The 26786-nt window shown below is 41.2% G+C and overlaps 2 protein-coding genes and 1 non-coding gene across 9 annotated transcripts; 2 read left to right on the top strand and 1 right to left on the bottom strand.

Annotated features, from left to right (window-relative positions):
- The first annotated feature begins 445 nt into the window (after positions 1–445).
- On the top strand, positions 446–23508 carry intu (inturned planar cell polarity protein). Of its 4 annotated transcripts, none has more exons than XM_022217214.2 (17): positions 446–1544; positions 4202–4800; positions 7279–7364; positions 11983–12198; positions 15547–15665; positions 16713–16802; positions 17472–17549; positions 17804–17987; positions 18240–18293; positions 19005–19067; positions 19400–19618; positions 20122–20214; positions 20319–20750; positions 21425–21519; positions 21674–21863; positions 22183–22325; positions 22883–23508. In XM_022217214.2, the coding sequence occupies exons 1-17, from the start codon at positions 1459–1461 to the stop codon at positions 22992–22994; spliced, it is 2859 nt and encodes a 952-aa protein (XP_022072906.1). In that variant the 5' UTR covers positions 446–1458; the 3' UTR covers positions 22995–23508. The 4 variants fall into 4 exon arrangements, with proteins under 4 accessions (XP_022072906.1, XP_022072905.1, XP_022072904.1 ...); XM_022217213.2 differs by having other exon boundaries at positions 448–1544; positions 21422–21519; XM_022217212.2 differs by lacking the exon at positions 446–1544 and adding an exon at positions 1993–2417.
- LOC127532522 (small nucleolar RNA U3) lies at positions 496–712 on the top strand. Its single transcript, XR_007939939.1, has one exon. It is a non-coding gene; the product is annotated as a small nucleolar RNA U3 (small nucleolar RNA).
- On the bottom strand, positions 22405–26776 carry ino80b (INO80 complex subunit B). 4 transcript variants are annotated; one of them, XM_022217217.2, is made up of 6 exons: positions 26628–26776; positions 26336–26394; positions 25798–25978; positions 25563–25720; positions 24619–24791; positions 22405–24412 (listed from the first exon to the last, which is right to left on the bottom strand). In XM_022217217.2, exons 1-6 carry the CDS (start codon positions 26672–26674, stop codon positions 23948–23950), a joined length of 1083 nt encoding a protein of 360 aa, XP_022072909.1. In that variant the 5' UTR covers positions 26675–26776; the 3' UTR covers positions 22405–23947. The 4 variants fall into 4 exon arrangements, with proteins under 4 accessions (XP_022072909.1, XP_022072910.1, XP_051799778.1 ...); XM_022217218.2 differs by having other exon boundaries at positions 26336–26490; positions 26628–26753; XM_051943818.1 differs by having other exon boundaries at positions 26336–26442; positions 26628–26746.
- Positions 26777–26786: the final 10 nt, after the last annotated feature.

Genomic DNA, 26786 nt, shown 5'->3' with positions numbered 1-26786 from the left:
GACAGGAAACAAAGCGAATCTGCGGTTTAGACATTTGTTGTTGTTAGCATCTGTGGCTAACACGCTGCCATGTTGCTTCACAGCAGCCAATGAGTGGAGAGATATTCCACCAGACTGCATTGTGGGTATACAGAATAAACACTATTTCTAGATAATGTTATACTTAATAGACTTTTGTTCCTAAAACAACTGTCATATGCGATTTGAGATTTGTGTTTTTGAGTAGAACAGTGTGTAAATAACATAGGTGGCCATTGTTATGTGTTTTACAATATTATTATATCTCACTAAAACGTGCAGATATGTGTATATGTTGTCTTTGTCAGAGGTAGTCGACTGACTGGCTTGTTTATATTTATCTGTGATTTATTTATTTATTTTTTGCCTTTAAGGGCTTATATTATACAGTAAATTATGCTATACTATGTTGTGAACACCATGACAGTGAAGTCCATGGTCGACATATAAGTAGTTGGGTCGGCCCAGCCATTCCTTAAGACTATACTTTCAGGGATCATTTCTATAGTTTCTGACTTGAGAAATGTGTTTCTAAAGTGTATGGTCTCGCCAACCACGATGATGAGGTTGTGATACTCTTTCCTGAGCGTGAAGTGAGCAGAGAGACTTGATTTATATCATATGCTTTCTGCTTTTGATGACCGTTCACTGTCTCCTCTGGGGACTCTGAGGGAAAGAGTATGATCAGAGTGGTAGTGGTTTGATGTTGAACAATAATGTTAGTGTATCTGTGCAACAAAATTTAATTTGCATTTGTCATTTTGTAGTAAAAAAATTGTAGAGATGGAGTTGATTCCCAACCATTAATCGCCAAGAAATCCCACTTAATGATTGTTAGTTTTGTTTGTTTGTTACAGATATAGTACAATTGTTGGCTGATGCAAAAGGATTTTGTGTGAATTCACTGTGAAACACGTTGCAGCAAATCTTTTTTCTCTGCTAAGGATTATAAAGTAAATAATTTGATAATCTGGAGGGATTATTACCAAGAATAGGCCGTGGTGATGTAACCTTATTTGCTCATGCAGGCTTGAATATTGTGCTGCTTTTCTGCCTGCTCTGCAGACCTTTTTTTGTTTGTCGTCCAGAGGAGGCGGGTTTGTGCTCCACCTGCCAAGAAGACGGCCGGGACAAATTCCGCTCTGCTGGCCTGGAGAAACACTCACAACTTAAAAAAAAAAAGAAGCAACAAAGGCTTTCTTCTCCTTTTGAATTGTGCTAACTGCTCCGTGTCAGTGATTGACGTGAGAAACTAGGGGGAGGATCCGCTGCTGCTTTTTGGAGACGCAGATCAGACTACATGCTGGAGCTCAAACTTCACAGAAGATCATTCATTTTTGATCTGAGGACTTTTTAAAGGCTCTTTGAACCGTATTTTTCATTTATATTGCCGTGTTATTGATCGGAGGAGCTCGTCTCAGCGACAAACATGAAACGCAAATGATGTTTAACATTGCTATAGATGGAGCTTCATTCTCTAAGAACTTGGAGGACTTTGACTCTATTCGCAGTGTTCTCCTTTACAGGTCAGTTAAAGCTTCATTATTATGTTTTCACGACACACAGAAAACTTGCCTGAATGCCGTAGGGGATTTAAAAACCTCGTGCAGGGAGGTGGAGATACGGAGCAACAAAATAAAAGTGCTAATGTGCATGCGTAAAACTAAAAAATCCTGCAAACGAAGACAATGTGTACATTTCACCCCTCATATTTTGTTCTTAACTGCATGGTATTTTAGTAAATTGTTGTATGTAATTCCTTGTTGATGTGATTAAGGTTTGCGGTGCTGTCTTCATGGTTACTGCATTATTTATTGGGAGAAGAGCTCCACGCTGCCGAGTAAACTGGCACTAGGTCTCGTATCAGCGTTGGATCCAAGCATGTGCCTCCGTCCATGTGTATTACCAACAATTTAACCAAACTCAATCCTTTACACCGGCTAGTCGTCTTCTCAGATGCTTAACGAAACCTTACACCAGTTATAACCCCAGTCATGGTGGTGGGTTCACGGGAAAATCTCGTTTTAACGGAAAGAAAACGGCGACAAACTTGCTAGCAAACAATGCTACTCCGAAAGCTTCAGCGTTGTCAGGAGCAACCGCACCGTCCACCAATCAGGTTGCGTGTTTACGTATCACGTGACGCTGCCAGACCGCGTATAACATGGCGAGAGGAGATCGCCGCTCGTTTTAGCAGCTTAAAGTTCAGCTTTTAACGTCATTTTTTGAATTTGTGTGCAAAACGAAACGTTAAATAACCACATGGCCTTCGCAAATGTGCGCCAATGTGCCGAAGAAACTCTTTCTAACCGTGAGAGCGACGAAGAACGAGTCGAGCACGCCAACGGTAGTGACAGTGAATCCACAGCATCGAGTTTCAGCAGCTCCGACTACTCCGAGTAAGAGACTAACTTGACTTTTGCACTTGCAGCTGTAGTCTGTGGCTGCTGTAGATAATTTATTCACACATATAATCTAAAGATAGATGTTTTGTGACTGCAAGTGCCAGTGAATGCCAGACACAGGCTGGTTTATCTAAGAGGGAGTGTCGCTTGGCTTCCATCTCCTCCCTGGTTCTTTTCTTAGCTTTGGGCTGCTTTCAACTTGGGAGGTTCATAAATAATTGTACGCTTTCTCAGCAAATTTATGGATGTTATGTCAGTTGTCCACCATATGTTCTTTAATGCAGATCTAAAGGGAGCGAGACCAAAAGAAAATATAGGTCCCGCCTTTTTAGTCAAGTTTTTGTCTGTTTGTCTGCCTGTTGTAGCTCTTTTGTTGTTTTACACTCAAATATACAAATCATCCAGAACTGGCCTAAAAGTAATGTTTGAAAAATTATTGGTTTCTTTACCCAGTACCTTTATAAATCTGGAAACATGTTGCCATATTGCGTCCTTAAGACAGAAATAACCGATAATGTGGTATGTTAGGTTATAGACTCATTTCTTGTGCAGTTCACTCAGAAAAAAACACAAATATACTGATGTAAAATAATATAAAATTGTAAACTTAAATGCAGTTTGTAGGACCAGGAAGAGTGGAGTCATAGGTAGTATAGCTGGAAAGTATGTTACAATAATTTTTTTCTTTGCAGTTGATGGCAATAATTATTGATCACTCTTGAAGACATTATTTAGTAAAGGTCAGGGGAAAAAATTTTATTTTGAAATTATCAACCTTACTTTGAATGTAAACTCTTTGGCTTTTTTTAATCAATGTGCACAGATCATTTCAGTATTAACATTGTAAAGCATACAAATCTATAACGTTACATACATTACAGATAAAGGAATGATTTCACTTTTACTAAATAAGAAAGCAGAAGATGCAGAGTGTGATTAGGACAAAAGCAGCCACACCACGAGGAAGTTAATGTTCTGACTGGCAAGTCTGGACCCGGTATCTTTGGATGGAGGCTCCACACCAGCCTCAACACACAAACCAACATCAAGCTTGTCTGCCCTTGGAGCAGGCTGCTGGTAGTGTGTCACTGCAGTGAAGGTGGTCATGGGTGTTTTTAGACTGTAAAGCCTGTCTCACATGCGCAACCACTGGTCAACCAGCTGCAATGTCGACCACAGGAGGTCTGTGGGTGGCGACAGGGGTGATGAGAGGGCAAGGTGGCCGCAGACCTGCTTGCAAGAGAGAGAGAGGGTGATGAATCAAGTGATATAATGTTTGGCGATCTAGTTAAGAAGCGTCTTTTTTCACGGCAGTTTGAATGTAATGCATTTAAATGACAATATTAAGATGAGATCAACTTTAATCATCCCGGTGGAAATTGTTTGGCAAGATTACAGGACAATAAACAAAAATTAGTGGAATATCAAATCAAATAAAGCTTTATTGTCATTTAGATGTACGTACAACAGTAGTGCAGGCAAGACCAGAGAGCGTTTCTCCATGATCCAATTTAAAGCAATTAAGGCAATATACAGAATTATACAGAGGTTTGTCATAAAATAGAAACAAAAAAAGAGTACAAAATACAAAATTTAAAGTGTGTGGAGTGTCTTAAATAGATGAGAAGGAATAGTAAACTGACATTTTACTGGCCAGGCCTACACATAAGGTTTATTGCCGATTGATTGCTTATAATCAGTACATCTCTTGTCTGTATTGCTGTAATTCTAATCCAAGTTTTATACTGCTCTGCCTTTGATTCTCTGTTTCCTCTCAGTGACTTGGAACCTGAATGGCTGGACGATATCCAGAAGAATGGTGAGTTGTTCTACCTGGAGCTGAGTGAGGGTGAAGAGGAGGCTGCGTTGGTTCAGGCCACTGCTAATCAAGGCGTGTCCACTAATCATGTTCGCTTCAGTGAAAAGGAGGCCGAGATCATCACGGAGCAAAGTAAGAAGCAGCGTTGCGGTTCACGGACAAAAGGCGAGGCCCCGCTTAAAAGACTAGCCCGGATCCTGAGGAGAAAACGGCGGCCTTCTCAGCGTAGAGGAGGGAAGGATGGAGGTAAAGACAGCTCAACTTTATCACCTCCTGCATCCATCCTGAAGAACCAGCCCGGCCAAAGGCAGGGTGTGACTGTTCAGCAGCAGCAACTGAAGGAAGTGTGTGTCTACCTCAACCCTAAACGATTAGGAGGTTCGTCAGCGCCTCTCTGTGACAGCGGAGGGCTGCTGGAAGCGCTGCTGGGAGTGGTGCATCGCCCTGCATGGAGCAGAAGTCAGGGAGAACCTGCAGCAGTCAGACAGGAGGAAAGATTGACTGTACATGGATTAATACCAAACAGTCCCGCCATCAAATGTGGGCAGATTCTAATAGGTAAGACCGTAATTCAACCATTAAACTACTCCATAAAAAAGCTATAAAATAAGCTACTTTTTGTGACTGAAGAAACCGATTTGCTCTGCAACAGAGAAAATGTAGCTACACAGCAATTATAATTTCAACAACAGTCATCCGTGGGCTGTCATTCATGAGCGCTGGCTCATTAACTTCCACACCACTCACATTCACTGCCAAAGCACAGGCTGTAATTATTACGACGTAGTCAAACAGACACATGCAAAGGGTTCTTTAGAAGAAAACAGGCCAAATCCTAAATAATGAGTTTAACATACAACACAATGAAGTCAAGCATGATAGACGTGCAAAGGAAAAGTAGATGGACTATGATTTGTTTAGATAATTAGATGATGAAATATACTGAAATTAGCAGCCTGGTTTTAACCCTCATGTTGTCCTGCAGGTCGGATTGAACCATTTTAAAGTTTGAAAATGTGGAAAAAAATATATTTTCACACTCAAACTTCTGCTGTCCACATTCTCGGAATTTCCCCTCGTGGGATTAATAAGGGATATAAAATAAATAAAAAATAATAATTTTCAACATGTTTGGGAAATTTTTGAACATTTTTGGTGGGGAAAAAAAGAAATGTTAAAAATGTTTCTTAAGAAAATTCTCAAAAAATCCAGTGAATTTCACTGGATTTTGGTTGATTTTTATGTGAATGTTCTTAACAAAATATTAGAAGTTTTACTGATATGTATGTAGTCATTTTAGATATTTTTACAAATTTTTGGAAGATTTTTGCTCATTTTTTGAAAATATTTACAAGAATTTTCTTGCCAAATTTGGGGGATGTTTTTTAAATAAAACTTTTAAGGGAAACTTTTATGGAATTATTGCAATTTTCTTCCTGAAGGTTTTGCAAATATTCAAAAACTTGTTGAATTTTTTTGCTGAATATTTGGATTTTTTTCAGATAAGGAAAAAATATTTTTTGGTGTCCGTAAATGAAGACAACAGTAGGGTTAAGAGTGAGGCTGTTCGTCTTTTATTCTGCATCCTGTCGAGTAGATACAAGTGTGCTGAAAATACAGTAACAAATATTAAGTAATACAAATCCGTCTTTTGAGAGAAAAAACTATGGCGCACTGTCGGAATTGCAGCCGTTGATGGTACAAAAAAAATTAAAACTGATGAAGACAGAGTGTTGTTGAAGCGTTCGTCTTTTTTACCTTATTAAAGGCTGCAGATCAACCTGTGTGCTTCAGTTTTCTGTTTAAATTTTTTTCTCCTTGATCTGACAAGTACCATGATGTTGTTCTTTAAGCACAGCTATACGAGTGAATGAAACCTTGTAGTGTTGGTTCCATAGAAATGATCATCTGTGTCTTTAAAAACCGAGCATCTCTGAAGTGATTTTCCTCTCTTTGGGCTAATCATTGGATAGTTTTCACAAGCAAACAGAGGAATGCCAATTGTGCTTTACCACAAATTACTGCCCACATCAGTTACTGTTTAGAGAAGCTTTAATGCTGGGTAGCTACATGCTTCAACAATTAGAGCGCTTAAATGCCTGGAATAGCTGTGTTACTGAGATGGTTGTGAGCCTCCCTGCAATACAAGCAGGTGAGGCTTTTTACTGGCTTTTACTGGATCTGGACAGCAGCACATTACAGCTGATCCAACCAGTCAAATTATGTCAGTTAGTGTTCTTACTCATCATATAATGCAAGTCTATATGTAGTAACAGATGAAACATGAGTCAGATATTCACAATAAATACTGTTTGATGTTGGACATGTTATCTTTCATGCAAAATTCGAAGGGTTTCTGATGAAAGTTATTGGTGCCACTTAAAAATGACGGGACATTTCTTTGTTACAATGCATCCTAAGAAGCCCTTGTCATTGTGCCTGTGTGCTTTGATTTTTTTTCTTGTACATCTTTGAATCGAACTAATTTGCTTGGCATTTCAATCTTGTTGGATCCACATGGCCCACTTTCCTACCAATTCTGCACTACCGTTCAAAAAATTGGGGGTCACCCAGACAAAAATGTGAGTTTTCCAACAAAAGCTCACACTTACATTCATGTGCCAATGTGTCTTCACAAGGGTTTTCTAATCATCAATGAGCCTTCCAACACCATTAGCTAACACAATGTAGCATTAGAACACAGGAGTGATGGTTGCTGGAAATGTTCCTCTGTACCCCTATGTAGACATTCCATTAAAAATCAGCCGTTTTTTAGCTAGAATAGTTATTTACCACATTAACTATATCTACACTGTGTTTCTGATAAATTTAGTGTTATCTTCATTGAAAAAAAAATGCTTTTCTTTCAAAAATAAGGACATTTCTAAATGACCCCAAACTTTTAAACAATAGCCACTTTATCTTTGATGGGATTCTTGAAGTGCAGAAGCAAAAACCAAGTTTTCTTTGTTTATATTACATATTTCGAATCATATTTTGACCCAAATTTGCTTGATAGACGTCTATCTTTTGCAGGTGATGTTCTCGTAGCAGTGGACGATGTTGATGTGAACTCGGAGAACATCGAAAGGGTTCTGTCTTGCATCCCAGGACCGACACAGGTCAGTGTGCGTGAAGCTCAACTACAGCAGTTTGTCGTTTCTCATAAAATTCTGTGTCTCTGCTATTATTTGGCAGCCCCCTCTGGATCCTGGCTTGTTATGGACAGTAAATATACACATTAAATTACTTGGAAACGCATTGGTTCTTCTAAGCTCCTAAAATGTGTATAGAAAGCAGAAGCCAGCGCTGTTTAACATTAGAAAACACTCAATTACTGAGAAATGGTCCTTTTGATCGGAGGCGGAACAAAAAATAAATAAGAAAATCCATCGTCTGTGTTTCAGCCGTGCGTTTTCACCAAAAAAAGCAGACCATCAAAAAGTAGGAATTTGCAAATGACAGAGTGTGCACAGGGTTGATGGCGAACACGACGGATAAACAGCACGGCGATGTGACTGTTTCTGCGCCACAGGAAGCTGTTGTGGGATTGAAAAGCTCAGCTGATTAGAAGATGTAGTCGGAAACTAAATTACATTGTAGGAAAACGGCGGGAGAGATTTTTTGGAAAAATACAAGGTCCCTCAGGCACCACGATGACTCTCAACAACTTGAAATAGAGTTCTACTGCTGACAGAATGATTGTTTTGTGTGTGTGAGTGTGCGTGCTTACTGTATGTGCATGTGTGTGCTGGAGGGTGGTTTTTCTGTATGCCAACCCTCCCACATGGAACGCAGACAGTGCTTATTACGTTTGGAGGGACAAATATTAGCATTAAAGTCAGCCCACTGTGCCCTTTGCTAACCCGAGCTACACTACACTTTCTCCTTTGTGTGTGTTTGAGCGCGTGTGTCCATCCGTGGACGAGCGGTAAATGACTGACATCAACGGACTGGAATTCCACTGAGAGCGCACTCCAGTCTAACCACATCCTTATTATTTATGATGAGAGAAAGAGCTGCAGTTAGCCCACTCAGCCTCTTTACCCAGCGATTTCCCCAATTTAAGCTCTGCCTTTTTTGAAAGGTTTTGACCCTTTTTTCACTTCTGAATTCGATGCCCTCAGCTCAGTCTAGTCAAAGCTATTTCTTGCATCGTTTGTGAATCCTAAATGACTGAAGATATGATGACATTAAATCCATTTTGCCATTTCTCCAGGACTGAGTTATTCAGTCAGAATCGCTGGCTGAAAGATGCATCACATGATGTTTCGCCAGTGGCCGGTTCTTCTTTAATAATACCCTTAAAATTGGCTAAAATGGCTCCAAGCCCGGATGGAGGCGCCTGCTGGAGAGGCGGGTGGCCTGCGGTTAGTGCTGACAGGCCTTGGAGAGTTCTGGGAGTGATCGTTGGATTAGAAAAATACAGTTTCAACATTTTTGACCAGGTAATATGATCTTTACTCATATTTGGAAGGCTCCATATGGTCTCGCGTTGGACAAAATACAGACCTCATTCTTTTGGACGTTATTGACCACAACACCTTATTGACTTCTTTGACCATACTTGCAGATTCAAACAATCCCTGCCTGCACTGGAACCTCAGCTCCTGTTTGGCTCATCTATTCTGAAAAGTGTGATACAGTGTAGGTGGTTATTTTGTGTTCAGCGAACGCCATATTTTTACATTCTGTGTTTTAGTCGAACACCAAATCTATGTTGGGGTGTGACCAGTGGCAGCAAAGATGTAGTGGTGAAAACTTAGAACTGGATCCGCGAGCTCTCTGGTGGTTTGAGGTTAAATCTTAGCAGGAGCTCCACTGTTCAGCTGGTCCTCTGCTTTTCAACCAAATTTCTCAGTGAGAGTAAGCTGTTTAGAGCTGATCCTCACCTTCCACCAGAGCTGCACAGTATTGAAGTAAAACCAAAATGAAGTAGCCTGGATCAACATTTATTTTTATCTCTTGGCACATAGTAAGTGTCAGGCGAGATTTCTTTTCTTTTTTTCTTTCTTTTTTTTTTTTTTACTGTTTTAGCATCAGCTATTCGAGGATACACAAAAATTCTGAGTTGCACAAAGATAAAGGTGGTGTGTTTGAACACAACCAGAAACAAAAAGCTTTATCAGGCATTTATTCAACAAAAGTATCTACTGTTGTTGTATTCTTCTGTAAAAAAGGAAGTGCTTCCGTGGCATCAGAGGCTAGTATTGCCCCTTTTGGAGAGGCATTTTTTTTCAAATTGTAACCACTCTGTTATGCCAAATTCCCTATTTTGAAAGGTGTTTAAGGGTTTTTCCTGCATGTAGTAACTGTTTTAAATCCAATTTCAATTGAATTCAAATCTGCCATTCTATAACCTCCCATATCTCCCTTTTGAACTGTTCCATGTTGGATTTGCTCATGTGCTTCGGGTCGTTATCCTGCTGACAGCTCTACTTCTGATGTAACTGCAACTTGAAGACAGATGGCCTCACATTACCTTCAACCACTCGTCAGTATGATGCAGATCTGATCATTGAATCAGTGACTGCCAGCTGCCCAGTCCCCGAGGCAGCAAACGGTATCGGCTACCCCAAACCGTAACATTTTCACCACCGTGCTTCAGAGTTGTTATGAGGTTTTTCTCCTAAAAAGCCGTTCTTGGTCTGTTACTGTGGCCAAACAACTCATCTGTGACTCGTCTGTCCAGACCTCATTATTCCAAAGGGCCTGCTCTTTGCCTATATGTTCACTGGCAAACTGTAATTTAGCTCTAATGTGCTTTTTGGACAGCCGAGGCTTTTTCCTGGCACTCCTCCAATGCAGGTCAAATTTGTGCAGCTTGTTAAGGATGCATCACTTCGACAGTAACGGCTGCAAAATTGCTGACATTTTGGGGTTCTTTGCGACTTTTTTTTTTGCCTCAGACGGTCTGCTTTCTTGCTGAATTTGCTGGGTTGGTCAGTCCTGCACTAATTCACAGTCCTTCTACTTCGACTCCACTTGTGGATGATTTTCCTTACAGTGGAATGATTTATATCAGGTAATTTGGAGATCTTTTTAAATCCCTTGCCAGACTCACAGGCATCCATCCACAACCTTTTTTTTTAGAGAGCTTTTTAGATCTTGGCATGATGAAACTGCACATTTCAATAACAAAGAGAAAGCCAGACCCTGAATGTCAGAGGTTTTAAATAAGACAGGACCATTGGCACCTGATCTGGAACCCCTGATTACAATTTCATGGATTAAAAGCTGACAAATGTAGAGGGGTAGATGCTTTTTCCACGTGGCTGATTATGTTTATCTGTTCAAATGATAAAAATGAATATAAAATGTCAATTGCATCATTGCATCATTTCCTGGAGCATATCACCTTCTCTAGTAGGCACCGTTTCCAGAGGAACCAAATGTTTGCTTGTACAAATATGTCAAAACAGCCAAGAATTACCATGTATTTACTTCAGTCTATCATTTTGTTTGAAAGTACTACTTATATTAGAGCGAGTAAAGAGTTTACTAAAGGTCACCTGCTAAAAGAAGCATTCAAGACTCATGACCATTTTTTACTCCACCAGCTCTCAAACATGTTGCTTCTGCTTCTCACATCTGGACTCTGGTTCTGATTTTCCTGAATTAACATCATCTTAACTCCATAGATGGCCTCTTTAGCGCTGACAGGTTTTAGCCCAGAGTCAGCACATTGTGTGAACAGGTATGCCGGTATAATCTGCAGGTTCAGTCAATGCATAGCGCTTCATTGTGTGTCGTTTGTGTAGGTGCATTGTGTATGGTACATAAAATCTCTGTGTTAATGTGTACTTTTGTGCATGTTTCTAATGTATATGCTAAGCTAATCTTAGTCATCAAAATATCAGTGACTATGCTGGAAGTTTTGCATAATACAACAAAACCTTCATTAACTTTCTCCTGACTGATGTGTAGTATCTTAATCTGTGAGGTCATTGTGCAGCCTCTTCCTCTGCTGGCTCAACAAGACTTAAATCTGACAAATTGTTTAAACAGAGACACTACAGAGTTGCAGCTTCCCGTCCGTCAGTGCGTCTTGAACACGTGTGTTTCCACGCGTGCGATGGTCGGGTTTCCATGCAGCTCTGTGTCTCTTTCCACTGTGACTTTCAGTGAATGACAGAGTTAAATGGGGAGCCGTGGATGGAAAGTACAACTGCTGCGTGAATAAGAAAAGATACGCCGTCTGTTGTCTTGACGCTGTTTCTCGGACTTGCAGTGGTCTGGTTTTAATTTAGTCACTCAGAAACGCACACACCAAAACACACACAAAGATCTCTGCTATTTGTTAGGCTGCGGTTTGGTCTAGATGTCAGTGTCACTTTCTCTCCGACAGTCGCCATCCTGCTGTTCACTTTTCTCCTCGGTGAATGTGTAATGATTGAAGTTTTGGAAGCATGGCGCACATGCACACCTCTATTTTTATGAAACAGACACATGAGCGCTGTTTAAATCTCTTGCCAAGTGTAATCATGTGGAGACAGTGACTTGCAGAATTTTTTAGAAATGAATGAAACTATGAGAGGGACTGGGAGGCAGGCTGATGCAATAATATTGTAACAAAGTGGCCCTTTCTTTTCCAGATTTTTTACTCGCTGCATTTTCTGTTCCCTTTTTTTTATTCTCCTGACATATCCATTTCTTCATTCCTCTCAGTGCTTTGCTCCTTAATTGTTACCACCATTTCTCTACAACTTTCTGTTTTATTTTCTGTATCTTCTCCTACAGGTGAGGCTGACTTTGGAGACTGTAGCGCCGGTGGACAAAGGCATTGCTGGCGACACCTCGTCACTCCGTAAGATGAAAGCGTCTCCACCGGTCAGCCAGTTGGTCCGTCTGCTGTGGGGGGAGGACACAGCCGAGCTCCAGATGTCCATCGGACACATCCCACACATTGTCATGTATCTGTCACTTAAACTGGACTCTGCATCGCCACAGGAGGAGGTCAGCTTGCAAAAAAAATTAAGTTTTTACGCTACAATCAAGTTTTAACAAAGGAAACTCTGCAGACCTTGAGAAAAAGAGGGCTGTAGTCAACAAATTAAAATCTTGATCTACTGAAATCATACCTATTTATACCTGTAATCATGTGTATTCATAAGTTGTAGAATTTCAACTAATCAGTTGGTCTCAGGACGAGAATAAAAGCACTTTATCTCTAGATTTGCAGCATTTTCCACTATTTATTCAGTGCACTCTTCCTGCTACCCTTATTAGCCTAGATGAATTATAAATAAACATAGAACATTTACTTTTGCTACATATTAGATCATTTTAATGTCATTATTTTATGCTAAAGTGATTACCACAGACTCTGAACAGACCACTATACAGCTGCCCGTGCTTTTATGATTTCTGAAATGAAAATTACACTAACTCATGATCCCAGCAGACAACTTCACCTGTCATTTTTGGATGATCTACCATGTTGTTAGTTGAGATGTGATCTCTAAACTATTTTCAGTTTACTTTAAACTTTTCTTACATAATACAGCCACAGCAATTACTTTTCTGATATTTTGCTGATTAGTTTGAACTTCAGTAATTGTAGTATCAAAGTTAGATGAGTTAAATCTAGCAAGCTCCATCAGGTTGGGCAAGTTCAAAGTTGTTTTCAAGTGGATGCATCTTTGAACCTCTTGGTTGGTTTATAGCACATCGATCAACTAATTAGCCTCAAAACCATAGATTTAGACAAGTGTGAAGTGCTAATTTAAGTCAAACATCATCTCAGAGGTCCAGAGACTATCACATGAACTATAGGATTCCCAGTGAGGGTTGTTTTGGACATAGTTTTATGTACAACAATACAGTAACAACATTTGCAGCCTTGTAACTGTAATCTAAGTGCAATACCATCAGAATGTAATTCACAGAAGTATGAAAGTTCTTACTGCTCTGAGCTTCTGTTGAGTCACTATTGAATAACAGATTTGTTGTGTTGAACAGGAAATGTGTCGTAGTAATGTGTAGCCATAGGTTTAAATTGTTCGCCTCTTTTTATTGCATACGATATTGCTTTTTTGAACTCCCTCTGGAAAAAATGCATGGATATTTGACCAGACAGCGACATTCAGTTCTACAAACTCCAACACCATTGGTCCACAGCCATGGAAAAGTACCGTCACTAGAGCAGGGATGTCTTGCAGAGCAGGAACTATGGCCAAAGAACCACATTTAGCCTCTGGGTCTTCCTGTGAAAACGTAAGTAAAGTTTCTGAGTTTCTAAAAAGGATCCTGGAGGTCCTCCGGTGGAAACAGCCTCTTATTAAAGAGCAACATACATGAGAGAGAAATGAAAAGAGAAAGTCACCCTCAGTGAGGGGTGGGTGGTGTCAGCAGACAAACAAAAATTATATAATACTGCTAAATTGCAAGTAAATAAAAGTGACAGAAAGGCTGTAGTTCATATCCAAGCCCTGGGTGACCACATGTTTTCCATCCCTTTGGAAAGTAACTCAGTCTGGGAGGAAATCTGATCATGATTTTGTGGTCAAAGGCACCCATGACTCTCTGCAACCCCTATAAAAGTCCATTTCAGCATTGAGCAATTTGATTTAACTATTTGCATTCTTAGGAAGTGCGTTGTGATAACTGAATGTCAAAAATGACCTTAGTTGTGTAGGAAATCCCAGGTCTAGGAGTGGAATCTTTCTGTGAATTACTCTGATGTGAGTCAGATGCTTCAGAATACTACTGCTCTGGACGGCCTCCAACGCCTGCGGCTGCTACTAACACAAAACAGAAAGACAGGGGAGCGAAACTAGAGAAGCCGAGGTGCTCTACTCCGAGCGCAGCCCCCTGTCAATAAATGATCCATCATTTTAATGCTGTGAACTTTATTCTGGCTGGGCTGAATTCACACGTCATTTTGACCGAAGTGTAGCAGCAGTGAACGATTCCACTGTTCAGGTTATCAAAAAAAAAAATGCTATATTTCCTTTTTTAATCAGATCCATGTGATGGGCAGCATTAAATTTCACATGAGGTAGGGCACAGCTCACTTGTAGTGAAGTGTTAATCCCTTTAAGTCTTTACTTGCTGTGAAAAAGCAAACTACACTTTATTTGCTGACCGACACCTACTACGCTGTAATCCCGTTTTCCCTGTGGACGGCTATTGGCAGGTTGATGTTTTCTTTATGGCTGCACCTCACTGTTTCGGCAGTTCCTTTTGTGTATCTGAAAGCCAGACTTTTTTCTTCTTCTTCTTCTTTTTTTTTTTTAAATCTCGACCGAAGCAGCACTGGAGATGGAGAGTACGGGTTGTCTGGAGCCACATCAGCCAGCGGTTGATTTTCTAAATGACAGTGCTGTGCAAGAACCCGCTAAACTCTGACTTTGATTTTTTAGTCCTTTGATTGCAGGGTAGCAGAAATTGGAGAGGTTCAGCGGTGGTATTTTTGAGTTTTAGCTGTGTGATGATTTGGTGATGTGAGCCTTTTTTTTGTTTTGTTTTTGCCTGACAAGACGTAGCTCAAGTGAAGTGTCCTACTGTGTTGGTTGTGCACTCACACACTCAGGCAGACTAGGATTTGGCCCCAAGGTGAATTTCTTCCATAGGCAGTCGTTTGTGTCTTTGTCCTGGTTGCCAGGGGCTATAAGGGGCCGGTCATTCAGTGTTTTTATCCCCTCACCCATCACTCCGTCATCTGATCCTCTGAGTGGCTCGGCCCGTATCCACTCTCTATCCTTCAAAGTTTTCCAGCATGCAGGGAGGAATACTAATATCTCAAACAATACACTGGATCTGCCCAGAGCACTCTCTTTACTGCTCTGCAGTCTGTGCCGTTTGCTCTGCTGGAGAAATAAGAGTTTGTGCTACACCAGAGTTAAAGCGCCTATGTAATTCTGATTAAATTTGGTGAAAGTAGCTGAAAATGAAGTGTGAGCTGCCATTTCTCCAAGCGCAGATGAGGGTTTCTCTGACCATTAATTGAATTCCTAGGTTTCCTGACTCTGCTTTCCCTAGAACTGGAAAGTCAAACATTATAAATATTTTAGCAGCATTCATCTTTAAAGTGACTTTTGTTTATTGCAAAGCGATTGGTTGGTTAGAGCGCAAAAACCAAACTGGCATTGTTGAGCTGTAGAATAAATATCCAGCGGTTCATCCAGTCAATCTTTTGTTGCCCATAATTTAGAGGACTCATACATTTTTTAGCATCCAAGAATAGATATGTCACTTTTTTATTTTTACATTTTTTGTTGATAGGCTAACCAGAGCTTTTTTTCCCCCCTGTACTGTGTATGTTGTTTCCATGACACAGAACTTCACTGTGTGTTTCTGCAGGAGGAAATCTTGTACCAGTATCCGGTGTCCGAGGCATCCAGCCAGCTGAAAGGAGTGAGGGGAATCTTTCTCACCCTGTGTGACATGCTGGAGAACGTCACAGGGGGGCAGATCATCAGGTAGGAAGCAGTGATAATAAAAACATTAAGATCTTTTCCAGCATTTTAAATCACAAATTAGTAACTGTAGAAGAGGCTGAAATGCAGTATTGATATTTAACCAACAAGAGCCAATAAGTCTTCCTAAATACCAAACAGATATGGTGTACTGGGGCTGATGTTTGTTGTCCTATTCCCATTACAAGGTCTTATAGCACAAATAGATATGTTAGTTATTTTTGCTTTGGCTGAACAACAGTCCAGAACACAAGATGTTTCATACACTGTGTAAGAAAACTAAGAGCATCTGCACATCCTTACATTAAAAAAACTACAAAAAATCTTAAGTTTTTGCTTGAAAAATGAATTTAGACTTCATTAACCAGTCATCAAAATGTTAGCTAATTTTGTTTAGCATTTTTTTGGGGTGTGGCTGTGAAAATTCTTCAGTTCTGAAAAACACATTTAATGATTTCTGGCAACATTCTGGTTTTAATGATGCTGCTTTTCTGTGCTATCAAGACTGCAATAGATCTTATAGGGTGATACATTTCTTAGATTTCAGAATGCGTTTTCCTGAACCGTCTTAAATTTGTCAGACATAGCACTGTCTACTTGATGAAGAGGATGCCTGCATATTTAGTTCAGTTTCCTCTTTTCCTCTTAGAAGCATCTTCATCCATAAAAGTATTTTCAATCAAACCTTGTGACACAGAAAAAGATGCAGCATGAAGGCAAAAAGGCTTTTTTTTCTTTACAGTGGCGCTTTAGAAAAAAAATGATGATGGTAACAATGAAACCAGCTTTAGTAAGAATAAATTCCCAACTTGTTTTTGTTGTTGCTCCTTTAAAGTTTTGCCTTTCCTGCCTGTTTAATGTTGAATGTTTTGAGCTCTTGGAGGAACATTTTGGAGCTTTGTTTTAAAGTTAGGGATCTAATAGTTAAGTTTTAGTATTCATGTTAACTCCATCCTTCTGTTTTTATGTTCAGTTTGTCCTTTGACTTTGCATTTATGAACTCATTTCACCGTCTCCTGTGTCTTTTTCCATTCTTTCGTTCTCTCTCAGTTCGTCTCTCCTGCTCGGGAAACATCTGGTACATGTTGGCTACTGGAAGGAAAGCAACAACCTGCTGGTCATTGGCCTTCCTGCTGAGAGGTAGACGGAGGCCGCATCAAACACGCACGCACTACACACAGATTATTACACTATGAGGTTGTTCCAGCACATTTCAGAGATCAAGAGATCAAACACAGACACACACCCAACCCACTGTGTGGAGTTCATTCCACATGGCAGGTGTAAAATCTGACAGCAAATTTTCTGGATCTCCTTTTTAAAAATCAGGAATCAGGGCTCCGACTCTGGTGTGGTGATAAATCCTCTGAGCGTGACCTGTGCTGTGTAAATGGATTATTTTCAGACGAGACGAAAGATTTAAGAGCATGATCTGTAAAAACAATTCAAAAGGACCATCCGTTTTCCTCACTTTTACTTTAGCATGTGCTTTTCTTTGTCCTTTCTTGGCAAGATGAGTACCTCTTTATGAAGCACGTGGCTGTAAAATGGTTCCTGATATGAGTCATATGAGCCACCTTTTCATTTTTAGCAACAAGGTCAGCCCGATCAATCATCATCTCTGCTGAGAAATGTCATTTTATGCTTGAAAATTATGGGTTAATTCTCGAGGAACGTCTACAGGTAGAAAAAGCAGTCTTTTAATTGTTTTTTTCCCTCGTGCCTCCTGACTGTCAGTCCAAACATTTGATAAGCAGTGGATTCACTTAAGCTGCTGCTCTGTATTTGACTTTTTCCATTTCCCCACAGGGTTCCTCTGCTGTATCTGCAGACGGTGGTGGGAGACGTCGTGCGGACGCTAAAAGTGATGTACGGCTCCTTAGACAGGTTGGTCAGTCTGAGCTGTCATGAGTCCATGGTTGATCCTTCCGCTTTCTCGTTGCCATTTTTCACGCATAATATAGTATATTCTGAAATCAAAGTAATGTGTTTTATTGCTGAAGCAAAATGTGTTTCACGGCTGCTTTCACACAAAAGTCACCCTTGTATTACTTTCTCAGCCTCATTTGGAATCACTCTCTGTTGGCTCCATCAGTTGCTCCGTCATGACGCTGATTTGGCAGCTTCTTTGTCCTCCGCAGTGCCTTCTGTAAGGTGGACCACACCCCCAGGTTGGACCATTTCTTCTGCCTGTTCTTCCAGCAGCTCATCCAGCCTTCACGTCTGAGGGAAGGCTCATCGGCCACACCATCCGACGTCTCAGGGACTCTTTTCCTGGATGGGCTACCGGCGGTCCGATGGCTCACACTGCCTCCAGAAATCAAGGTGCGATTGTACAGATACAGTCCAACTATTGTCCAAGTTGCCAATAATGCAGCTCTGGTGCCCTCTTGTGTTTGATGAAAATGAAATCCATCCACACACGCTTTGTGCATTTAAGTTTTAATGATCTCCCTGATGATAACAGATCTTTGTAGGAGCAAACAATGTTACAGTTCAAGAAAAACTGCATTCAAAATTAAACGGGCAGCACCTTCAGTTTCATTACATTTATTTTTGGTGTTCTTTTATCCACAGATGGAGGTGGATACTGTTCTTTCTGATTTCGAGTCTTCTGATTTTGGAGAAATGGTGAGAGACATGACATCAACTTATTCTTTTCTACCATAAACAGAGGAAACACTGGATTTTTCAACTTTATACTTACCTTTCTGCAACCATAAAGCACATATTATTTGTGTTGCCTGTTGCAGTTTTCTCCTCACAGCTTTTAGACTTCAACTCTGTTACAAAGAAGTGATATTTAAGTGGGCTTAAGAGTCACGTCAGTGGCTCTTCTGCTGCTCATATACATGTTAGCTCAGATACCATCCGTCTTCTGTCCTCATCAAGGAAGAGGAGAAGGTCAGACTATTTTTAGAGGTGTGTTCATGTCCGTGTGTGTGTGCACTGTGTGTATTTTTAATTAGAAGCTGATGGGATGTGGTTTGTCATTTATACGTGCAGTGTTGACTGATTTCAGATGGATTATTTGATGCTAGTTGAAGTTAAGAGAAATAGAGTTTTGGAATTATCAGGATGCAGAGCTTTACAAAAAAAGCTTCAGTGATTTATAATTGCACTTCTCTAACGCCGCCAGCCTCAAAATTTACTTTTTATAGAAAAGTTTTCAAAATCGATGAAGCAGAAGCAAAGGTATTGTATTTTTTATTCCACACAGAAGGCTACATACAACATGAGCACCTCTTCCTCTTTCATCTGGTGCTACTCTCTGCCTCCCCCACATTTCTTTATGTTCTTGATTTATATCATTTCTCTTTTTTGTTTCTTTTTTTTTTCCAGTCTGAGGACTTTTTTGGCCTGAGGCGCCTCTATGTGATTCTTGGCTCCTGTTTGTTCTACAAGGTAGGTGTCATATTCAAAACAAACACACACGCTTCACTGCCAGCAGCCTTATCGTATTCTGTCTTCCCCGTCTAGACAGCTATCCTTGAATGTCAACAACAAAAGGTCCAGATAACGGTGACTGTATGCACAAGATAACCTTCCACTCATGATAACAGGATGAGGCTGTTTTATGGCTCACTGGCAAATCATCAGCTTAATTACTTAGATAAAATATTAACTAAGAGGAAATGAGAGAAGGGCGACAGTGAGCCTAGACTGTTCTTTTAAGGTGCAAGCTGTTGATCCATTTTTTCTAAATTCACTGAATAATCCGCCCTCTCCCCTCACAGTCCTACCTGATTGCCAACCATCTGCCTAAGGAGGACCTGCTGGATGTGTGTCTGTACTGCCAGCACTACTGCCTGCTGCCGCTGGCCTCAGAGCAGCGTGTTGGTCAGCTGGTCATCTGGAGGGAGGTGTTTCCTCAGCAGAGAGCTAATGGAGGCAGCGGCAGCACACCTGGATACAGCCAGCCACAAGGACGCCACTTCCTCCTCATAGTGGGGCTGGTAAGGAGGCGGATCACAGACTGGTGATTGGTGTCTAATTTGTGTAAAAGTTGTTAGTTCATATGTCCTCTAGGTCAGCGTCTATACTTTCTACATCCGTGAAGGTCAAGTGGAATGGTGGATTTGTTTTTATGCCAGTGCAACATGTGATGATGTACTATAGCTTACACCCTTTTGTTAGTCCATGTATCTTGTTTTTAAGTCCTGGTCGATGTCCTATTTGACCATTTTTCATTTAATTTTAGTAAAGTCTGTGTTTCAGATGACATGACTCATGTTTGTCCTCTAGTTTCCCGCTAATACACTTATAACTTCATCTCTCAGTCTGTCATCCATCCATCTCTGCTGTCATGTCAATGAGCTCAGAGTTCCTCACCAGTTCTTATTGTTCTGCCTCATGTCCTCATCTGTACACTCTCATTGTCCTTGTGCCTGTCAGCTCCTAACATGTATACATAGTAATGCTGTGTTTTTCTGTTATTTCTTCATCTCTCCACCTTTAGAGGCACTTCATGCAGTGTGTCCTGTTGGAAACAGGCGGCTGTGCTTCACCGGCTGTGGGCTCTCCAGGACCGGATTGTGTTTACGTGGATCAGGTGGGATCCTATCATATATGTACATCCATTCCTCCTGTATTCTGTGTTCTGTAGTTTGATTACTTCACAATACAAACTAGAACTCTGTCATTTTTTGGCCGCAGGTGAAAGCCACCCTGCTACAGTTGGAGGTGCTGGAGGCAGGTATTGAAGAGCGCCTCAATGCTCCACCTGCTCCCTGCCTGTCCTGTGCTGACTGGTTCCTCCCAGCTGCCACGGCCCGAGACCGCCTCGACAGCCTCACGTCTTCCTCCCCCATCCTCAGCAAGCTGGCCGGGGCTGTTAAAGGCTCCTCATCGGGCTCCAGAGGTCGCAGCCTGTTCGGGGAGAAGTCCAGGAAGTCCAGCCCTCAGAGGAGCCTGTCAGACAGCGGGAGCGAGGGGCAGATGGATGCCGGGTCAGGGTCCGGTTCTTCAGGGGCTCCGGGCCTCAGTCCACACTCCACCCCGGACTCGGCGAGGAAACTGGGGGGCCGACGGGACTCGATGGGGTCTGGAGGGTCTGATGGGAGTGGAGGCAGCGGAGGACTCTTCAAGGTACAGGTGTAGGTTTTATTTTTTTCAAGAAGTTGGTGTTTGGTTCTATTGGGCTGTCTCTTTGCTTGTTAGGTAGCAAATCAAGTAGCAAATGTTTGTTAAATTTAGTGTTAGATTTGGAAGTAACCAAGAAACAAGACACATTTGATCAAGTATAAATTTACTCGCTTTATAGGATGAGATAGGCATGTTTTCTTTAAAAAAAAAAACTCCACTAGAATGACAGTTACAAAAAGTTCAGAAGCCTATTTCTGTGTATTTTGTTGCATCTTGACACTCAGTGTATGCCCACAAAGTTGTTATTTTATACTAAATGCTTTCCATAATCCTCAAAGACTCTTTTAACCATCAGGATAAAACAATGTTTTGTCCACTGAATGATAAAAACTAATTTTAAACTTACTTTCCAAACAGAGAATCATAAACTAGCAGCATAGGGGAATAAAGTTGGGTCTAATTGTACTCCATGAACCAGATGTATGTAAAAGAAAATTTTAGTCATATTGCTAGATATTGAATAAAGTGTTGTGTTTCTGATGATTTTCTTTCCTTTAATAAATAAATTGGACCTTAATGTTGCATAAAAATGTTTATTGCTGGCCCTTGGATGTGGTGTTGTGATATTTTTCATTTTGTATTTTTACTAGTGTGCTTGTTGCATTCTTTGACAGCAGGCATCCAGGATGAAGCACCCAAACCCTTTCTACCTGGGCACCCTGAAGAAGACCCTTTCTGAGAGGGAGACAGAGGAGATGTACAACACCATGAAGTATGTGATGAGGAATAACCTGTTTCTATTATGTATTTACTCATTCATTAATTCCAGTCACAAATAGAATTTATGTTGGTTAATCTGCCTGACAGTCGCTGTAAAATCCTTAAACCTCACAGTCAATTCAGTCTGTGTGCTGTGTTTGTGACAGGCTGACATCAGGTGCAGAGAACACCTTGTTCCACTACGTCCTGATGGAAACTGTGCAGGGAATCTTCATCGCTCCGACTCACAGAGAAGTGGCTCAGCTCAGCGGCTCCATTCACCCTCAGCTCATACGCAACTTCCACCACTGCTGCCTCTCCATACGGGCCGCCTTCCAGCAGAGTCTGCCGGCCAGGGTGAGACAACTGACACTGTTAAAAATTAATCTGGTCACAACGTTAGTCCAGATCTAATTACAAAGTCCACTCCAATCATGAGAAACAGTGTTGGTAGAGGTCACCTAAGGTCAGACTAGCACTTCTGACTGTAGCTAAAGTCAGAACATAAACATAAAAAGAGATGAGGGGTTCTTAACTAGGCTGTTTGGAGGCAGTATATTTAATGGCTACTCCACTGCAGCTGGCTGTGATACTGTTTTCTTCTTCTCTTCTATCTGTGGAAAGCAGCCTTGAAGAATGAACCCAGTGATCATCGGTGTGCTTTTCTTTCCTGCAGGGCCGCCGTGCAGCAGACAGGCCTCAGAGCGGTGGCTGGGGTCTCGGTCCAGTCAAGGAACACGGGGTTCTGTTTCAGTGTAAACCCGAGAACTGGACCGACCAGAGGAAACCAGCTCCCACCATGACGTACTGGGTCATAGGGTATGTCAGCTCCCACCGTCACATTTCAAAATATCCAGGTAAAATGTCAGATTGGAGTAAGTACAGGAGGCAGGGTAAATACACTTCTGCTCAGGTTTAATTCAGTGTGGCTTCCTGCATTCACCTGGAAGGATCTTGTAGCAGCACACACAGAATATAACTGTAATCAAGAATAATACTATAGGAGAGGACACATCTGCAGCCACAACATCTGTGTTTCCTCTTAGAGAACGAGAGTAGGAATTCTGTTTTCCTCTCAGCGTGACTGAAATGGACAGGAAGCATTACAGAATGTGTTCAGAGGGAAGGAAAACTCTTTATGTTGACTTGCACCTATGCTTGGAGAAGAGGAGGATCACAGATGAGGTTACAAAAGAGAACCATGCAAGAAAGAATTCACTATTTGTTTTGGCAATCTGTGCAAAAAAAAAATCCTGTTTATTCTGTTTTCTTTACGTACATTTCTCCTTCATGCAGCTGCACATTTACTCCGTCCATCTGAAGATCAACAACGGCATCATTCTCTTGTTCTCAGTCTCATTTTCTTTGACTTCCAGGCGGATGTTGCTGGAGCCCGTTCCTCAGGAGTTCTACGTGTGCTTCCATGACTCGGTGGCAGAGGTTCCTGTAGAGATGGCCTTCAGACTCTCCTTCGGTTTGGCTTTATGATCCCCTCTCATCAGCTCAGTGGCAGCGAGGAACACAAGATTTGTTGATTCTCAGGAAAAGACCTCAAACTGTGCAGACGTAGGGATTTTATGCTAGCTGCCCACTTCTGAGGGATAATCTAACATGGAACCTTTTTCACATGATTTCCTACAATTGAGGAGTGCCTTTTGTGCTCATCAGAAACATGAGCAACGTTCTTTAAAAGTGTGTCTGCGCACATTAAATGCCACTCAGTCAGTGAATACCTCAGACAGTTAGAGCAGAGCTGACCTTCTGGTGAGAGCAGCTGCCATGAAGTTTACTAAGCTGGACCGGTAAAAAAAAATGACGCTGCTGCAAACATCTCTATGCTCACACAGCAAAAAAGGTTGTATTGATAGTTTAGTTTTCACACATTTTATGCAGTGAAGTAAAAGCATTCATTGTCAGTTAATTTAAATTGTGTACAGTTTTGTATGGAAATTGAGTCATTTGTTGCATAAATGAACATAATTAATTAAAATGTAACACAGTTTCTCTTCTGTTTCAGGACACATTTAATGGCTGTTGATGAATTTTCTCAGTCTTTTTTTAAACATTATTACCAAAAAGACATATTCAAAATAGTAGAAACTGTTCTATTGCCTGAAAACTTGAAAAATAAGTAATTTCATAGAGTAGCCTATGTTGATATGAGCTGCTATAGAAATTATAAATACTGATAATCTCAGATCTTGATCATTTTTGACTTGTACATAATTTAGTTATTACTGCAAGGAGAATCATTATTACTATGACACAGCTACAAACAAAACGGACAAGTTGACGAAAAAAAAGTCACTGCACATGGAGCTATGAGTTTCTGCGTACAGTTCAAGATATTTTCGTGGTATGAGTGTTCAAGTAAATTCCACCATTTTTATGGCCACATGTTCACACCATCGTCACGTCCCAGTGCAGTGTGTTTCTGAGGTTCAAGCTGCACTCTGCACCAGCAGCAGGTTCCTCTTGTAACACTCCAGACTGCAGAGAGGAACTCCGGTCTTTGAGCAGGAGTACTTCTTCAGGTTAGTGCACCCGCTGACGCCACAGCTGACCGGGGCTGGAGGTGGAGGACGGGGAGCAGTCGGGGCCGGGGCGAGGACCCCAGTGGGGAAAGAGATGTTCATTCCCTGTGCGGAGTCGCTGTAGCGAACCATCGGACACTGACTCTGCTTGGACTTCTTCTCTCTCATGCTTTTGATCTTGGCCTTGCTGGTTTTTGTCAGCCTCTCTATCGTCTGGTTCTTGTTCTCTTCAGCTTTTTTGGCGGCCTGGAGGCGCCTCTTTCGGGCACGCTCCTCCCGTTTCTGCATCATCTCTGCAGTCATCTCTTTCTCCTTGTAGCCCATAGGGAGCTCCAGCAGAGGCTGACTCTGCTGCTTGTGTAGCAGGGCTTTCTGAATAGGAACAGGAATAGAAAAAAAAACACACACTGAAAGCTACATTCAGCAATGTCTGACCACAACACTGACTTCAAGTCTTTCTTCTATGAAATATCTTGCACCACCTGCACACATTCCCTCATGTAAAAAATATTTAATGCGCACTTTTCGAGATGATTTCTCTGTTGCATCCAACTTGCAACACTGTCTCTCTTCCTCACCTGTCTGGCGGTAAGCAGAGACTCGTCGATCTCCTTCTTTAGCTCTCCGTTGTCGTCGAGCTCCCCTTTCTCCAGAGCGTCCAGCCACCTCTCCTCCTCGTCTACCGGCCCTCCCAGCATGGAGTCTGAGTCCACGTCTGGCATGGGGGATGTGGCCAGGTTGCTGTCTTCATCTGATACAAGATTACAGAAAAGTCACAACTGTTAAGCACCACATTCACTGGGTGTTGACTCATATTGGAAGCTCCTCAATGGGAATTTGCACAAAAATAAATCTCAAAATGCTTTTCTGCCGTCCATAATAGACAGAAATCACAAGTCTGATTCTAAACTAAAAGTTATGTAGGGATTATTGTACAACTGCAATTAATTGTTTCATTGGTACAACATCAGAAAATACTAAAAATGCCATCCCTATTCATGTGGGATTGTCAAATTACTTCTTTGGCTCAAAGAACACTTAGGTGACAATCTCATAAGACAGAGAAAAGCTGCTGAACTTCACCTCTATCAGAACAGTTTTCAGTTAGTTATAATGTTGATACACTAATTATTTGACCAATTTTCACTTCTAATTCATGCTGTACAGATTTTTAAAAGAACGGCTATTTTTGAGTTGTGTCTAGAAACTATTTTTTAAAAAAGTATATTAGTTATGAGCAGGTAATTAAACAGAATAATTTTGAAACTGCATTTTTCAAGGAAGTAAAAAAAAAAATTGAACATACCGGAAAACAGCAAATATTACTTTGTGTTATGAAAAACGTTTCTTCGCCTTTTGTGTGCATTTGAATTGTCTTGTGACCTTTCTGATTTATTCTTTTGACCCCCAGATTGGGGACATATGTCACACAAAGTCACTGAAGCTAAGATAATGAGGGCTCTTATGTTAGCTTCTAAAAGATAATTCCATCATATGTGCACCAGGAATAATCTTAACTTACCCAGCCAGGCCCGATATTGCTCCAGAGGCACAGAGGGCTCATCGTCGTCATCGTCTTCATCGTCATCGTCTTCATCGTCGTCATCAGCATCATTATCAATAATCATCAACGGTGACGGAGGACGAGCCACTCCAGGATGGACGGTGAAGGTGGGAACACTGTAACAGAGCACATCATTAGGTGACTGGGGTGTATGTACTGATCACTGACATCAAACCTGGAACAAACAGCTCACCTCTTGGTTCCCAGCGTCTGTCCTCCGAGCTTGATCTTGAGCCGGAGCTGCGATGGAGGTCGAGGAACCACAACAGGCTCTGGCTCCGGGGCCTCGGCAAAGCTGTGGTGCTTCCTCTTGTGCTTCTTGTGCTTTTTATGTTTCCGTTTGTGAACGCTGTGCAGGCCAGAGCCACCTTCACCTACAGAGGACAGGACAAAAGAATGCATGAACACAATAAACACATAAAATGTTGAAAAATGTCAAACGGTGTCTTGCAAATCCCCAGATGATGTTCTTGAATGATAAAGATAAAGAATGATAAAGATAATCAGTTTACTGTCAAAGAGGAGCAGAGAACCTGGAATCTGACAATTTATACATTTGTTTTTCCAGTTGGGGTTGATTACCCAATAGTTAATGACTTATTAAATCAGTAGTTATCAGACTCAATATTGAATCAGGTGTATCTGACAAACAGCAAGTGTGAGTGTATATCAGCACAAAAACACAATAGCTTCAAATGTACAATTAAATGTCAGCAATCTTGTATACTCACCGAGAAACCTGGGGTGAATCATGTCTTTCCTTTTCCCCATTGAATCGACAGAAATGTCCCTACAAAGGAGATGGCAGCCAGATGTGCAGCTCTACATAGCAACACAACTCAACAGTTTTACTGAATTAAAATAAGCCGGTAACTTTGAAAAGCTCCTGCAAAAGAGAATATTTATAGAGATGAAGTGGGAGTTATTTAGTCACATTTGCGAGCATGCATTTATGTCTACAGCTAAAGTTAAGATCACTGCAGGGGGAAAAAAACAATAGATACAAAAGAAAACTTGAATTACCAGTTTGTGTGGAAAAAGTTGCAACGCAGCCTGTAAAACGACACCATTTAAATGTTAACTGACGACAACTAAACTTCCGTTAGCCGAGGATAGCACGACCTGCTAAGCTAACAACACGGAAGTTCGTCTTCTTCGTCGTTTTCGCTCATTTCCGGTTTG

Source organism: Acanthochromis polyacanthus, chromosome 23 (genome assembly GCF_021347895.1).
Source record: "Acanthochromis polyacanthus isolate Apoly-LR-REF ecotype Palm Island chromosome 23, KAUST_Apoly_ChrSc, whole genome shotgun sequence".
NCBI lineage: Eukaryota > Metazoa > Chordata > Actinopteri > Pomacentridae > Acanthochromis > Acanthochromis polyacanthus.
The sequence above is the reverse complement of the archived record's forward strand: the minus strand, read 5'-3'. Positions and strand labels throughout refer to the sequence as shown.